Source organism: Dasypus novemcinctus, chromosome X, assembly GCF_030445035.2.
Source record: "Dasypus novemcinctus isolate mDasNov1 chromosome X, mDasNov1.1.hap2, whole genome shotgun sequence".
NCBI classification, from domain to species: Eukaryota; Metazoa; Chordata; class Mammalia; order Cingulata; family Dasypodidae; genus Dasypus; species Dasypus novemcinctus.
The window spans coordinates 33,767,393-33,784,828 of NC_080704.1; the positions used below are offsets into that span (position 1 = coordinate 33,767,393).

Sequence of the window (17,436 nt, forward strand, 5' to 3'; positions counted from 1 at the left end):
TATTCAAACTTCCCAATTTTAAAACTTATTTCAAGGCCACAAATCAGCTCATTGGACTAGCATTAGGACAGATATATTGATAATGAAATAGAACTGAGAGTTCAGGAATAAACCCTCATATCTATGGCCAATTGTTTGGACAAAAGGGCCAAGTCCATTAAATGGGGGGAAAATAGTTTCTTCAACAAAATGTGCTAGGAAAAACAGATATCTACATGCAAAAAAATGAAGATGGACTCCCTACCTCACACCATATACAAAAAGTAACTCAAAATGGATCAAGGACCAAAATATAAGAACCCAAACTCTAAAATTCTTAGGATAAAATGTAGGGAAGTATCTTCAGGACCGTGTATTAGGCAATGGCTTCTTGACTTTACAACAAAAGCATGAGCAACAAAAGACCAAAAAATAGATAAATGGGAATTTATCAAAATTAATTTTTTTTTACATAAAGATGTCATCAGGAAAGTAAAATAAGGGCCTACAGAATGGGTGAAAATATTTGGAAACCACATTATCTGATAAGGGTTTAATATCCAGAATATATAAAAAAACCCTATAATTCGACATAAAAAAGTCAAACACCCCAATGAAAAAATGGACAAAAAATTTAAATAAACATTTCCCTAAAAAAGATACACAAATGGCCAAAATGCCCATCCTCAACACCACTAATCATTAGGAAAATGTAAATCAAAACCACAATGAGATACCATTTCACACCACTACAATGACTGCTATTGAAGACACAGAAAATTACAAGTGATGGAAAGGATGTGGAGAAATAGGAATATTCATTCATTGCTGGTGGCGATGTAAAATGGAGCAGCTACTGTGGAAGATAGTTTGACAATCCCTTGGAAAGCTAAGTGTAGAATTATCGTATGTATGACACAAGATTCCCTCTACTGCGTATATACCCAAAAGACTCAAAAGCAAGGACTTGAACAGATAGTTGCACACCAATGTTCATTGTGGCATTATTCCTAATTGCCAAAAGGTGGAAGCACCCAAGATGAACAGATAAATGAATAATGTGGTATATACATACAATGGAATATTATTCATCTGTAAAAAAACAATGAAGTTCTGACACATGCCACAACACGGATGAATCTTGAAGACAACATTTTTTTGAGTGAAAAAAGCCAGACACAAAAGGACTAATATATGATTTCACTGATATGAAGTAATTGGAATAAGCAAATTCAAGGAGTCAGAAACTAGAACACAGGTTACCAGGGACCAGTGTGGGCATAGGGAATGGGGAGTTGAAGCTTAATTGGTATAGAATTTCTATTCCTGGTGATGGAAAATTTGGTTATGGTTGTTAGTGAAGGTAGCACAATACTGTAAACATAATTAACAAAACTGAATTAGGTATGTGAATGTGGGGAAATTTTAGATTGAATATATGCTATAAGAATAAAAAAAATTTAAAAACATAGAACTGTACAATGTAAGCAGTGAACCCTAATGTAAACTATGGATTATAGTTAATAGTACAATTATAATTATATTGTTTCATCAATTTTAACAAAGATACTACACTAATGCAAAGTGTTAATAATAAGGACAACTCTATGAGTGAGGGGAAGAGGTATATGGGAACACTGTATTTTGTACATGTTTTTTCTGTAGACCTACAACTTCTCTAATGAAAAATAAATTTAAAGTAATATGCACAAAATACTTATATAGACATTTCTCCAAAGAACATGTACGAATGTTCAGTAAACACATGGAAACATGCCCAATATCGTTGGTCATCAGGGAAATCCAGATCAAATACAAAATGAGATAGCTCTTCATACCCACTAGGATAAGCTATTCAAAAAAAAAGAGAGAGAGAAAATAACAAGTGTTTAGGATGCAGGGGAGTTGGAACCCTTGCACATTGTTAGAGAGATTGTAGAATGCTACAACTACTATAGGAATCAGTTTGGCAAACCCTTGGAAAGTTGAACATAGAATTACCATATAACCTGTCAATCCCACTTCTAGGTATATACCCAAAAGAATTGAAAACAGGGACTTGAACAGATATTTGTACCCCAATATTCATAGCAACATTACTCATACTAGCCTAAAGGAAGTAACCCAAGTGTCTGTCAACAGGTGAATGTATAAACAAAATGTAGTATATACAAACAATGGGATATTAGTCAACCACAAAAATGAATCAAGTGCTGATACATGCCACAACATGGATGAACCTTAAAGACATCATGTTGAGTGAAATAAGCCAGATACAAAAGAAACATACTGTATGATGTCACTTATATGACATACCTAGATGAAACAAATTCCTAGAGACAGAAGGTTCATTACAGGTTCCTAGAGGTCAAAGAGGTGGATAGATGGGTTGGGGAGAAATTATTGCTTAATGGGTACTGAGTTTCTGTTTGAGGAGATTAAAACGTTTGAGTAATGGATATTGGTGATCGTGTACAAAAATTGTAAATGCCATTAATAGTACTGAATTGTATGCTTGAAAGTGGTTAAAATGGGAAATTTTAATTTATAAATGTTACTACAATAAAAAGTTAAAATACAAAGACCTCTTTAACTTATAAAATGCCCTATAATATATTAAAACAGAAATTATTTACTCTACTACTTATATAAACAAAGACCCAAGTAAATGCCTTATAGTTTTCTTCTAATTAAAGCAAGTCCTGGGGAGCAGGTTTAGCTCAGTGGTTGAGTGCCTGCTTTCACATGTACAAGGTCCCAGATTCAATTCCCAGTACCTCCTAAAAAAATTTAAAATAACAACTAAGTCCTTTCTTAAAAAAGACTTATTCCTGATTTTATACGTCCCTTCTCAAAGGAGGAATTTATATTTTTCTGTTTCTGCATTATATACATGGGCACTAGAGGTAATTATTAGAGAATTAGCAGGAGAGAAATGGGAATTTTGTCTACATCAATAAGTAGATCAAATTAATTAGTGTAGTGTTATGGTTTTATCCTCCCGCACTGCAACCTGAGGGATAAGGTGATAAAGTAGATTTTAGAATCCCTGATTGGGTACAGGCTAAGTTGGGTAACAAAAATACCCCAAAATTCAACGTCATCAATAAAATAGAAGTGTATATCGCTCTCTAAGCAGTCCAGTAGAGAGCAGGAACAGGCTGCTGGGGTGATTCTGTTCCATGAAGTCATTCAGAATCCAGGTTCCTTATGTCTTGTTGCTCCATCAATTTGTCTTCATCTCCACGGTAGACAGCAGTTTCCTGATGGATCTGCTTTCTAGCCTACAGGAAAGGGAATGATAAAATCCCAGGCACAAAGCTTCACATACAGGAGCTCCAGAAAATTGGACGCCTCACTTCATACATCTCATTGTCCTGACCTCTGTCATATGTCCACATCGAGCTGCAAGGGATTCTAAGAATTGTAGTCTATAAATGGGCAGCCATGTTCCCACCTGAAACTGTGAGGGTTATATTACTAAAAGAAAGAAGGGGAGAATAGACACTGGGGGACATTTAGTTGTCTTTGCCTCATTAGCCATCTGCCAGAGTTTGGAGATAAATTAAGCACAAAAAAAAATGAAGGCTATATATAGACAGCATCTGTTCCAGTGCATCACAACCTATATGTAACACTACCGGTGACTTACTAACATCTGAATGAGCTGTTTGGGATATTTCAAATCCCTTCACCACAACTAATGTCCTTTTCCTTCCTTCTCCTTTCATTTTGCTTTTCCTCTTGCTGCTCCTTTATTTTTATACTCCTCTTCTTTTCCCCCACTTTTTTCCCCTTCTGGTTTCAACTGCTTATGATGCTGAGGTCCAAAGTGTTTGCTGACCTCTGACCACAGATACATGTTTTCTCTGTGTATTTTTAATAGCTGACTTAAATATATTTGTTAGTTTAAAACGGAATAATTTGCTTTAAAAATGTGAGGTCATCAATGAGAAAGCATGGTTAGAGTTAAAGGGGGAAGCGAATGTAGCTCAAGAGGTTAAGCACCTGCTTCCCACATGGGAGGACTCAGGTTCGGTTCCCAGTGTCTCCTACACAGCAATAAAAACAAACAATGAGCAAACCAAACAACCAAACCAACTCAGGGGTGACGATGTGGCTCAGTGGTTGAGTGCCATTTTCCCACATGCAAGGTCCTGGGTTCAATCCCTAGCTACTTGTACCTCAAAAAAAAAAAAAAGAACTAAAGGAATCAAGGAGGAATTTAGTACAGTGACTATGTAATTAAAGGAGCAAAAACAAAGGAGATGTTTTATCAAAAACGATTTCAGAAAGGAATAAAGCTATCAGCAGTTCTGGTGTCTTTGGTGGAAAGGAAAACACAAGGCAATTCTTCCATCTATCTTCAACTAAGGGGCAAAGATGGTGCTACTTCCTGCCCTTCATCTTTACCACCCATTTCTGCGTAATCCCTTGGAGCAAATCCATTTCCTGGTAGTTAAAAAGTATCCACTACAGACTCAGTCTCCTGTATCTCTTATCCAATACCCATCTTCTCAACACCCAGGGACAGCATCATATCTTCCCAGGGTGAGGTCATGAGGTGACACCAGGTCTTAACAAATGTTTGGCATGTCGCTCTCTTCAGCCTGGTATCCTTGGATTGATCTAAGCACAATCTTCTGTATCCTATAGATAGATAGCAGCCTTCAAGAGCTACAGCTGGAATCCTTCCAAGAATCTTTGAACCATCCAAATGCAATACATTAATAAATCCCCATTTTGCACAACCTTTTCATTCAAGTGCATAAGACTTTCTTTCTGTTCTCAAGGAGCTCTGGCATGCCTCTCATCTCATTTGCATGGGAGTTCCATTGCAGCTTGCAGATATCGGGTTCATGAAAGGCATAATTTGGCCCAACTTGATGCATGTACCAAGTCATAACTTATAACAAAATTAAGTTGCATAGGTCATGTCATAATAATAATAGTTAACAATTCATGTTCACTCATTCACCATGGGTCAGGGACTCTTTTTTTTTTTATTTATTTCTCTCCCCTCCCACCCCTGGTTGTCTGCTTTGTGTCCATTCACTGTGTGTTCTTCTGTACCCTCTTGCGTTCTCAGGGGCACCAGAATCTGTGTCTCTTTTTGTTGCATCATCTTGCTGCATCTGCTCTCCATGTATGCAGCACCACTCCCAGGCAGACTGCACTTTTTTCGCTCAGGGTGGCTCTCCTTACGGGGCACACTCCTTGCACATGGGGCTTCCCTACGTGGGGGACACCCCTGCATGCCATGGCTCTTCTTGCATGTGGCAGCACTGCACGTGGGCCAGCTCACCACACAGCCCAGGAGGTCCTGGATTTGAACCCCTATGTGGTAGGTGGATACTCTATCAGTTGAGCCACATTCGCTTCCAAGGGTCAGGAACTCTAAGGTAACTTGGGTGTGTATTAAACTCAATTAACTCCGAAGTTATTTGTGGTTAGTTAAATCCTCTGTGAGCTATTGGCCAGCCAAGTATTTTGCTTGGTTCATCAAAGCTACAGAAAGCTGTAGGAACATAGTATAACATCCATTTTCATACAGAAATCTGACACAACAGCTTAATTAAATTAGCAAATTTTAAAAAGCATGCCTTGCTTATCCATTCAAATTTGAGCAGCCATTGTTCCTTGTCTTACCTTTCCTTACTTTTGATGTTATTAAATAAATTTCTGATTTCCAAAAAACTGTGGTTTTATTCTGGCAATTATTATGTGCCATAAGTCCCAGTACTTATTTGGGTAAATTTTCTTGAAGAAGTTCCAAGAAGGAAACTTTCTTTTTTTAAATTTTTATCTTTAATTCTATGTGTGTGTGTGTGTGTATGAGATAGATAGATGATAGATAGATAGATACATACATACATATGTACATACATACATATGTACATACATACATATGAAAGGCAGGGAGGGAGAGAGGGAAGGAGGGAAGGAGAGTGTGAGGGAAGGGATGGGAGAGGGAGTGTAGGATCCTTCTTTTTTGTTTCAGAATGAAGCTTTCTGGAATAGGAACCATTCAGTGCAACTAATGACAAAAGATAAATATGTTTTGTAAAGCACTTAGCTTTTATCTTAAATGGGGAGCGTTGAGCAAAACATTTATCTTTACCATGACCATAGAGTAATTTTAATATGCATGATTAATAGTGCAAATGAAATTTAAAGTCCCTCTACTATTCTACATCTTATTTAAGAACAAAATGCTCACTATTTTCTAATTGCATCAAGTAAGATCTCTGGATGCTGATGTTTTTTAATTAGGGAAGAAATCTTCTTTTAATTAAAAAAACAAGTTTTGTATTTCATATTTTTCAGTAAGTTAGAGAGTGTCCTCTAGTGGGGAAAGAAGCTCTTCTTTCAGCAGTTTAAAAATGGCCATATGATACCTAATTAGAAGGTGGCACTAAATAAGTGTCCCTACTGCCGATTGGAATCCACTGGTTGAAGGGAAGATGGATTATTTTTCCTCTATGGCCCCCTCACATCGTGGCCTATTTTAAAGTCTGCTGTATGACAAGCATCGTTCTCACTTTAGATAGCAAATGATTTTTTATGATCAATTTTAGAGTGCTTCCTTCTGAACCTGGTAAGATTGAGCTGACAGTGCACCTTTCTGCCAAAAAGGCAGCAGAAGCATTTAGTGCAATTTACTGCAGCTTTTACAGATATCAACTTGAGACAGGAGAATACCATTATCTTCTGGATTCTAGCCCTGGCAGACTGATATGTTTGATGTGTGTGGCTCCCTAGGCTATAGCTTAAATATGCCTGGTATTATGGGAAGGAAAACAAAGAAACTAAATTGAGAGGAAAATTAAATAAATGTGCCTCTTCTTTGCAACTTGTGGAATTCTAATGCTAATCTCCTGCATTTCTGGTTAAGTGTAGTAAATAGTATTAGTGCTGTCACTTGGGTATCTGAGATGAGACTTAGAGGAGTTCTTTAATGTCTAAATAGAAGAGGGAAGAGCTGTGGTGCTTGATTCTCTGTATCACAAGCTAAGATTGCCTTACCAGAAATTGCATGTTACAGCAAATTAGAGACCAGAAGATAGAAAAGATGGATATTTGCTCTTGATAAGTTTAATAGTCTGAACTGAAAGTTAAAATTATATTGCTGATACTTGTATTTGCAAAAATAGAGAGGAATAAGGAAAGTGTGCATAAAATCCTTTAGTAATCCAACAGATGCCAGAGCTATCTCATATGTGTATGTATACATGTTCCTTATATTAATGGCAGTGACAAGCAATGAGGCAAGTGTTCGAGTCCTATTAGATCATTTTCAGAAAAATGCAAAATCATGACTTTATGAGGATATAAAATTTACACGTGTTCAAGAATTATTTTTTTAACATGATATAGGGGGACCAGGCCGAAGTTATAACCAGGTCAAAGGAAAACATCAGAATTACATATTAAAAAAGGAATGTTGAGATGAATCGCAAATAGAGACAAAATTGACTTTTCTGTGAGGGTGAGTGGGGAGGTCAATTAAACCACTTCCAAACAGGACGGAGTTTACATATCCAGGTTATCTACAATTTACCTATGCATAAAATAGCTCTAACACAGTGAAAAAGCTAGACTCTAATAACTGGGAAGATTTGTGCCATATAGACACACGGATAGTTTTCCACTGAAACAAACTTTTTCTAGATTCCTTTGGAAAGAGAATCCATTCTACTATCTTGGATTAGGTTGTCAGTGACCCCATTACACATCCTACATTTTGTCTATACCAGCTCCTTCTCTACCCACCACCGTCATTATTATGAATCCTTTCCTCTACCCTGGCCTTGACCTTGTTTCCTGCTTTAGGGCCCCACCCTAATGGTATTCGATCTCACGGACTTTCTGTGCCCCAGTTCCACTTTAAACAAAGTCCAAGGTAAAAAGAAATTGCTCACTGCTTTCCCCACTCACTGGATGGAATGGGGGAGAGTGTGGGCCATGATGTGGACCAATGACCATGAGGTGCAGAGATACCCAGAGATGTACTTACCAAATGCAATGGATGTGTCATGATGATGGGAGTGAGTGTTGCTGGGGGGGGGGAGGGGTGCGGTGGGGGTGGTGGGGTCGAATGGGACCACATATTTTTTTAATGTAATATTTTTACAAAATCAATAAAAAAAAATAAAAAAAAAAGAAATTCTTCCAAACAGAGTTTCTCAAATTGTGAAAACTCGCATCAAAATTACATGGTGGTGTTTCTTAAAAATGCAAATCTCTGGAGCTTTCCAGGCTTGTTGAATGAAAAGCAAGGTTAACGGTAGTATTGGGGTTGCAATAATAATGGCCTGCCTTATAGATTCTAGATTCTAGCGAAATCTGGTTACGATTATTTATGAGTTGGATATTTGGAATATTAATATATTAATATTCTAGGCATTAATAAATTTTAAGAACTCATTGCAATACTACTAATAATATAACAATAGGTAAATAAAAAGAATTTTAGTTTTGATATTGACCATTATATGCTGTGATCTAATAAAATGAATGATATTCAGCTGTAAAGAAGAATAAATTTCTGATACACATTATAAGATCGTAAATGCAGAGCCTCCTCATGCAGGTATTATTTCAGTGATGTGTGGGAGCTGGTTCATACCAGCTTGCTAAAATACAGATCTGTTCAAAGAGCTGTAGGAGGAAAAAGGACAGAATGACTGACTCTTCATGGAAAAGCTAGGTCAGTCTTTCTGAAGAAGCGCTGTTTGAGTTGGGATTTCATGGATGAGAAGGATATATACTAGGTGGAAATGAAGAGAGTTTAAAGCAAAGTATATAACATCTCAAAAAGTGTGAGGATATGAAATGAATCATGGATCAGCTGGTGTTAAACCTCAGATGCTAAAATCCTATTATTTAAGTGGCATGTCCTGCTTTATCAGCTCAAGGTACAAACACAGCTACATCCCTTTTACTTTCATGATTAATTACTATTTATGCTTATTAAATCCCTTTTTACCCTTATTGGGTAGAAGTGTATCAGCTCTCCCTAGGCCCCACCCTACCCCATGAATTTCTATCAACTACTGATTTTTCTGCAGCCCAAGGGGAAAGGCTGATAACCCTTTATTCTGGCATGCCATCACAAGGGAAAACAGACTTGGGCTCCAAGGTCACAGCTCTTCATTGACATACATGCGATTAGCCATGATTTCCCAGACAAACAGGACTGGGTGGAACCAGCTTTCTTCCCCAACACTTAGGCCCTTGGGTAGAGTCTCAAGCAGGATCTGGGTCTTCCCCTGACTTGGCTCAGAATTGAATCCCTGCTGTCTCTGTCAATAGTTTTGCACAAGAAGGGTAGTAGTGCCTTTTGCTCAGTTGGGCAAAGTGTTATAATGAAGAAAAACCACTCAAAAGCGGACTTGGCCCAGTGGTTAGGGCGTCTGCCTACCACATGAGAGGTCTGCGGTTCAAATCCCGGGCCTCCTTGACCCGTGTGGAGCTGGCCCATGTGCAGTGCTGATGCGCGCAAGGAGTGCCCTGCCATGCAGGGCTGTCCCCCGTGTAGGGGAGCCCCACACACAGGGAATGTGCCCCATAAGGAGAGCCGCCCAGTGCGAAAGAAAGTGCAGCCTGCCTGGGAATGGCACTGCACACGGAGAGCTGACACAACAAGATGACACAACAAAAAGAAACACAGATTCCTATGCTGCTGACAACAACAGAAGCGGACAAAGAAGAAGATGCAGCGAATAGACACAGAGAAAGACAACCGGGGCAGGGTGGGGGAGACGGGAGAGAAATAAATAAATAAATAAATCTTTAGGGGGAAAAAAAAAAGCTCTTCACCAGACAGAGCTCTGTTCTAGTTGACTTTCCATCCTGCTTGTATTGAAAAGCAGCTGGGAGTTCCTCTCTCTCTCTCTCTCTCTCTCTCTATATATATATATATATATATATATAATAAAAATTGTAAATTGTTTTCTACCTTATCAGACTTCCTATTTAATATCTGCTTCAAGAGGCTCCCTATTATCACATTGAGAAAAAAAACAAACATGGTGCTCTGCTGTTACTTATACTTTATTCTTTTAGGAAATTATGTAGAAATGATCAATCTTTGCACTGACTATCATTTATGTGATCCCAAAGTATTGCAGCATTCTCAGTCTTTGATTCTGTCTGATCCCATCACAGTTTCCCATGTACAGTAAGAATGATTTCTTCAGAATGCTGATGTGATTATGTCAGACCCCTACTTGAAGCCTTTCACTAGCTTCCAATGAATGTGCCACAATGATAAAAGAAGTTGTTGATGTGGGAGGAATGGCATGGGGTAGGATGTGGGGTATATGGGAACCTCTTATATTTTTTTATCTAACATTTCTTGTGATCTATGTATCTTCAAAAAAACAATTAAAAAAAAGAAAGTTCCAAGTCTTCAGTAGGGTCTACACGAAAGGCCTAACCAATCCTCTATTCACTACCCCTCATCCCACCCCCAACACACCAACACAGTTTCAGCCACTCAAGTTATTTTATTTCCGGTTTATCTCCTCCAAAGTTCCCCTGCTTTATCTCATGCTTTTTCATCTCTCTTCTCTTCCTCCTTTCCCACCATGAATTCTACTCCCTGACCCATGGTCAACCCAGCCCAAGTCTGAGTAGAGATCCCCTAGGGATCCCCAAAGCACTCTGACACTCAAACACACCCCATACTGGTGTACAAGATGAGGTGGGTAGTCCAAGACCCGGTGAGAGATGGTGATAGAGCAAGCAAATCACTTCGTACCTGCATGCAGGAGCTGTTCCCTGGGCATGGCCAGCACAGGACCAGTGGTTAAAGAAGGGGAAAATTAGGGAAGTGGAAAATGAATTGACCTGGGAAGATAGGAGAGTGATGAGAGAGATAAAGCAGGTTCCAGTGAGGGATTCAATTGGCCTCTCTGCTAAAGAATGTCAGGTTGCATTGCTAATGGCTTGATCATTATTTATTAGCCCCCATGTTTACTAAAAGTGTAATAGAAAATTAGGCAATCTCTAGAGATTTCTTTTATGAGTTCCAGCCATTAAGTCACCTAAAAACTAAAACTTGGTCCTTTAAAAGACAGACTATGTAAATTCTTGCTATATGAATTTTAAAACTCCATAATATATGTCGATTTTGTGGTATGTGATGTTAGTCATCATACCATGTATTATTTTGAGATTTACTATTAAATTCATACTTTGGCATAAACACTGGACTATCCTTATATATGGGTAAATGTGAAGAATATTTGATTTAAAAGTGTTCTGTGCATATAAATCTCAACTCTGATCAAATAACTTTGGGTTAGCACTTTCCATAGAAATCAGCAAATTTCCAATCAATAAGATTGAAATTCAGTTTATCCATTTTGCAATGTAAATATTCTGCAAGTGAGAGGGTAACTCCATATTAAAATGTTTGGAAAATATTTATGTACAAAAACGAATAATAAAGGCACCTATCTAGAGGCCCATTTTAGCTCTGTAAAGCTTGTCAGTGTTTTCTGGACTTGCCTTTATGTGGTCACTGAATGATGACTATTGTATAAAGAATCAAAGTCTATGAGGAGTCACTTATGTGGAGAACATGCAGACGTGAACAAAGATAAGGTAAAAGGAAAAGATATATCGTGCCATCTTAGAAATCCTGGAAGAGCAATAATTTATTTATTAACTATTATTACGCTGTGGGCATAATTGAGAGAAAAATTTTGCCTTTATCCAATAATTTTTTTTTGGCAGAGCTTGGAGAATAGAGTCTACAGGTAGACATATCCATGCCTGGGCTTAGAAGGAATGCATCGAAGTACCTTTTTGCTTCTCTCTGGATTTATAGTGTAGAATTAATCATAAGCACAGTTTCAGGAGGTGTTCACTATTAACTCATAGCTTAGCACTGAATCTTTCTAGTCTTTAGGAACCTCCTTCCTTGCACCTTAAGGCCATACAGTTGTTGGAGTCCTCTAGGAAACTACTCAGGATTTTATGGCTACAGATACTTGAGAATATTTGCTTGCTTCCAACGTCAGCAAAGGTGTGGCTGGGGTGCAATTTTCAGCCCCTCCTGTAGTACCCATCACTGAGGATTCCTTCACCACAATCCAAGATGGCAAAGGGGCCTTGCAAGATCCTTCCAAACTTTTTGGTTCCACTTGTAGAAAGCAAATTCTTAAAACTAGCATGTGCTGGAATGATCTAGTTCTCTAATGCTGACTAAGGCTTGGGAAAACCAGGTATTGGTAAACTAGCATAAACTGCCCAGAAACAAACCATAGCATTCTGCAAGCATTAAATTCACTTCCCCTTTTAGTCAGAGGGCTCTGCTTACCTTACTAAGCCATCAACCAATCTGTATTCACCATTACAGTGGTTTCTCCTGAGTAGCATATTGAAAGACATTAATCTCCACAGCAGTGTCACAGATTTTTATATCTAATGAGAATCCCAAATGTTTCTTATCATGAGTAATTTGTTTTTTAATATGCTTTTCTTTTTGCGTGCACGTGTTGGTTTTCTTAATTAAGATATTATTCCTTATGAAGTAAAAATACTTTAATCGCAATTCTTGGGATCCTGGATTTACAGTTTCTTTTCTTTCCAAGCCAAAGATTTTGCTCCCTGATACTTCCCAGGTTCACGACAGAGAACATCATCACGTACCCCCAATACCATGTTTTGAAAAGGGCACATTACCTCTGTGGATCGTTCCCCAAAATGTATAATGTCTTATCTAATCATGAGGAAACATCAGGCAAACCCAAAGTGAAGGATAGTCTACAAAATAACTAACCCGAACTCTTCAAATTCTTATAAATTACTCTCATTCCATTAAACAAGCTATGCTCTCAAAAGCACACATTCTCTAAATTTGACAAAGATTGAAAATCCCTAAAAATTGTTCTTTTAGAAAGATGTTTCACTAAATCAATGAAGTGATCAAAATGTTACTTGCCAGTTTGCCTAAAATAAATGTGTACAAATAATTTTATAGCACATTTCCATTCCTTCTCTCTATAGGCGACTCAGCTAATCTAACCTGCAGAGCTTTCTTTGGGTACAGTGGAGATGTCAGCCCTTTAATTTACTGGATGAAAGGAGAGAAGTTTATTGAAGATCTGGATGAAAATCGAGTTTGGGAAAGTGACATAAGGTAAAATGTATTTTTTTCTTTTAACTTGTACAGTCAAAATTAACATTTGCTTGTTAGTGGAAAGAAAGTAAGCAAAACGGAAAGAATGTGTTTTGTTTTGGGTCACTAGTATCATAATAAAAAATACCACAGCCTTTAAGGACAAAAAAATATTGCAATGGCAAGACATGAATGTCACTTGCAAAGAAAAAAAATTTTTGAGGTACTGGGGCTGGGGATTGAATCCAGGACCTTGTATTGGGAAGCCAGCACTCAACCACTGAGCGACATGGGCTCCCCTGAGTTGGTTTTTCCATTTGTTTTACTTGTTGTTTGTTTTTGTTGTTTTTAGGAGGCACCGGGGATCAAACCCGGGACCTCCCATGTCGGAAGCAGGTGTTCAACCCCTTGAGCCACATCTGCTCCCTGCGAAGCATTTGCAGGGAGTTTTTAAGGAATATACTGAGGAGGTTTTAAGGAATATAATGAGTATGAGACCAAAATGTCCTAAAATATAGAAAATGTGATAGCGTGCTTTTTGTTTCTAAGAGGTCTTTTTGTTATATTGTCGAGGGGAAACATTAACAAGGTACTAGGTCTCAACAAAGCGCATTCTCTGTCATTCCCTTTTATATGTTTTTACTCATTTGAGCCAGCAGGTAGACTACAAAGCTCTTGCTAAGAATCATAAAGGATGTACAAAATATTTTCATCACCTTTCTTAGTTTGATTTTAGGATCTAAATATTTATATAGTAGGAAGATATCAAAAGAATAAACATTACAAAATATCATCAAATTCGAGGGCACACTGTCTAAGCCTCTTTTAAAAAACACGTTTTATTTATTTATTTATTTACTTTTAACTATTGAGGTGTTCAATGTGGACTAAATTATGCTTGGGCATAGATAACTTACTTTTCATCATAATGTAAATAAGTAAGACTACTAATAATAAATGAGTTAAAATGGAATAAAATTTTTCATCATTTCTAAGGTTTTACTTCTTAAATATGAAGACCTTTAAAAGTCAATCAAAGAAAATGTTGTTCAATAGAAAATAAAAACATCATCTAAGTTTATTTCAATTGGGGATTTTTTCCAAGCAACAAATACACAGATAATATCACACACTAGAGTACTTCCATTTGGATTATGGAAAGCCTAGAGGAGCAGTTCTCCAAAATATAATAAAACATTCCTCTGCCATTTTACATATTTAAAACTTTTTATTTTACCCATAGACTTTGAAATTCTAAAGTCAAAAGGGGATAATAAACCTAATAACTTTTTCCTCCTCTGGTTTTGTGTGTGCTCAGGGAAGTTTCTAGAAAGATGAGTTACTAAACAGGTGGGAGGGTAGAGGTGTAGACATTGACAGCAAGGAAGAAAAGGGACCTAGTTTGAAGAAGTTTCCTACTTGCTCCGACAGATTGCCGAATTCTTTGACACTGATGTTAGTAAGTTTTTACCATTAATTTTAAATGTCAGAATTAAGTAGTTTACCAGAACACTTAGACCACAGGTTTATAATTTCACATTTCTTCAAAAATAGGCAATTGTTTTTATCATTGAAAAAATGTCATGCTGGAGGTTTCAACTAAAATGTCACAATGATCCAGAAATTTTCCCTTCCTTCTTTCCTTTCTTCCTCCCTCCCTCCTTCCCTCCCTCTCTTACATCTTTTTTAACTAAGGTAACATATTATTAAGCCTCCAGCCTAAGATATTAGAATTTCTTATCTCATCTTTATATCATATTTCTTCTTAAAGAGAAAGCAATTTGTAAACTTTTCTTCAAGGTCTCTCTCTCTCCTCTTTATTGTGACAGTGTGATTGTCCTGCTAAGAGAGATAATTAACTGCAACTTCATTAGCATCTACAAAGACAAGCGTCCTCCTTAGAAGTGAAGAAGAAAAGGGCATGACGTAATTTAATTAAGATAGCATCATTCCACAGCCAAATTTTAAGCACAAATTTTGAAGCACATAAGGTTCACCTACATTTTCTTATTATTTTTCATGTATGTGTATATTTTATGGGATTTTTTGTTTCATTTTGCTTTATATTTTAGAATTCTGAAGGAGCATCTTGGGGAACAAGAAGTTTCCATCTCATTAATTGTAGACTCGGTGGAAGAAGGTGACTTGGGCAATTATTCCTGCTATGTTGAAAATGGAAATGGACGACGACATGCCAGCGTTCTTCTTCATAAACGGGGTGAGTGAAACCTTTTAAGCTAGAGTGGGTGACTGTACCTACAATGGGAGGAAAATATTTAGAGACAAACTTATCCTAAATAAAATATCTGCATTAGCATAAAGGCCATGAGAGCAGATAGCACGGATGGCTGACCAGCTCTGGCTTTAAAATGAAATTTGAATTGCTGTCTCTCCTTTATAACAATTATATAATTGGGCTAGTTATCTAACTTCCCTAAGCTTTCTTTTTTTTTCTTTTTAAAGCCATTCTCCTTTCAGTTCTCTCTTTTTTTTTAAAAGATATATTTATTTATTTCTCCCTGACCCCTCCAGTTGTTTGCTCTCTGTGTCTGTTCACTGTGTGTTCTTCGCTTCTATCTCTATCATGGGCACCAGGAATCTGCATTTCTTTTTGTTGCGTCATCTTGCTGTGTCAGCTCTCCGTGTGTGCGGCTCTGGGCAGGCTGCACTTTCTTTTGCGCTGGGCGGCTCTCCTTATGGGGCGCACTCCTTGCGTGTGGGGCTCCCCTACGCGGGGGACACCCCTGTGTGGCACGGCACTCCTTGAGTGCATCAGCACTGTGCATGGGCCAGCTGCACATGGGTCACGGAGGCCCGGGGTTTGAACCACGGACATCCCATGTGGTAGGCAGATGCCCTAGCCATTGGGCCAAGTCCACTTCCCCCTAAGCTTTCTGATATATAGAATGGGGAAAATAATGGTATCACCTCGAAGTATATTGTAAGGATGAATGAAGACAATAAAGGTAATAGTCTTGGCACAGAGCCTACACATGGGATATTTAGTTACAAGCTATTTACTAGAAATAAGCAAGGCAATTAGAAATATCCTACATTGTTTTAAGTCAAAGGTCATGGATCTTTATTGCAGGGTTGTTTCTTTAGTGTAAGAACTGTCCATTGGATTCCCCATTGCAGTATTTCTTGACATTTTTTTTTCTGCCTTGGATAACTTTTACATGTGTAGCTGCCTCCCATCGTTAATAATAATTCATTATAAATAAGATAGGTTGTGGTCTAAAATGTCTGCCAGGCTGACTCCACAGCAGTCCTAACACCTTACCTATGTGTGTGGGGGGGAGAGGGTTTAAATTACATATATATATCTAATAAATATATATTAAAGTATAGATATTTAATTGTTTGAAATTTGAGACAGTTTAAAAATTTGAGCCATGCCATTTAGTTAGTGAAATTTTTAATGTTCGTTACAAGATGAAAAATGTATTTTTTCTACATTATGCTAAGTGAAAACTTTCTAGTCTTTGGACCAAGTACATTTGATGTTCTCTTACTCAGCAAATTTATAATGTTTTTCATTTCAAAGCACATATTTAATCCTAGATTCTTTGAGGTTAGAAAAGAAAAGAAATGCTGAAGAGTGTTTTCCCCACTCTGTTGGGCAATAGATTCCCTTTGCTTAGTGTTACTGGAAGCTATTAAAACAGAGGCCTCGGTTGTCAAGGTGACTACAGTATTAAAATAGTCTGCTTTTGGAGGATGTGAGTAGAAAGAAAGGCCGCTAGCAATGTGATTGTTTCTTTCTCGAGCTTAATATACTTACTCTGTCTGTGAAAGGATTTGGAATGGAAATATTACACATATAAAAAGTAGTAATAGCTTCTCAAGTTTGGAAGCAACATAAATGTTGTGTAATTGAGCTAATCACCCTTCCACAGTGTCTTCCCCAAGTGGTCCTTCAGCTTACCCTGGATCACATTCCCACTCAAGGGAGTCCATTCTGTCTTTGGAAAAATCTAACTATCATAAAGCATCCCTATTTCATTTTCTTCCCATCCACTGTCCCCAGGTTTACACTTAAAAGGCCTCTTCCCCAAGACAGCCCTTCAAGAGTTTGATGACAATCACCACGACCTTTACTTTGCCAGATTCAACCTCTTTAGCTCTTTTCATTCATTCTCTATTTGTGTGGACAAACTTCTTTACCTGTAATGTTCACTCTCTTGAATATACTCTAAATAAAGTATCTGAGAAATTATTCCTTTGAAAGAGAGGTAATTAGATGATTTGAAGTCATAGGGTACATATAGTATCTGTTGACTTGGACAACATATATTTCCCTTTGGGGAAGATAAGGGTAAGAG

The 17,436-nt window shown here is 37.6% G+C and overlaps 1 protein-coding gene across 1 annotated transcript in view; it reads left to right on the forward strand.

The window, feature by feature from the left end:
- The window catches only part of IL1RAPL1 (interleukin 1 receptor accessory protein like 1), a 1,419,608-nt gene that overhangs the window by 1,369,934 nt on the left and 32,238 nt on the right, over window positions 1–17,436 (forward strand). Inside the window, exons 7-8 of the mRNA XM_058291789.2 lie at window positions 13,000–13,132; window positions 15,184–15,329. Coding sequence (XP_058147772.1) covers window positions 13,000–13,132; window positions 15,184–15,329 — 279 coding nt within the window. The remainder of the gene's footprint in view (window positions 1–12,999; window positions 13,133–15,183; window positions 15,330–17,436) is intronic.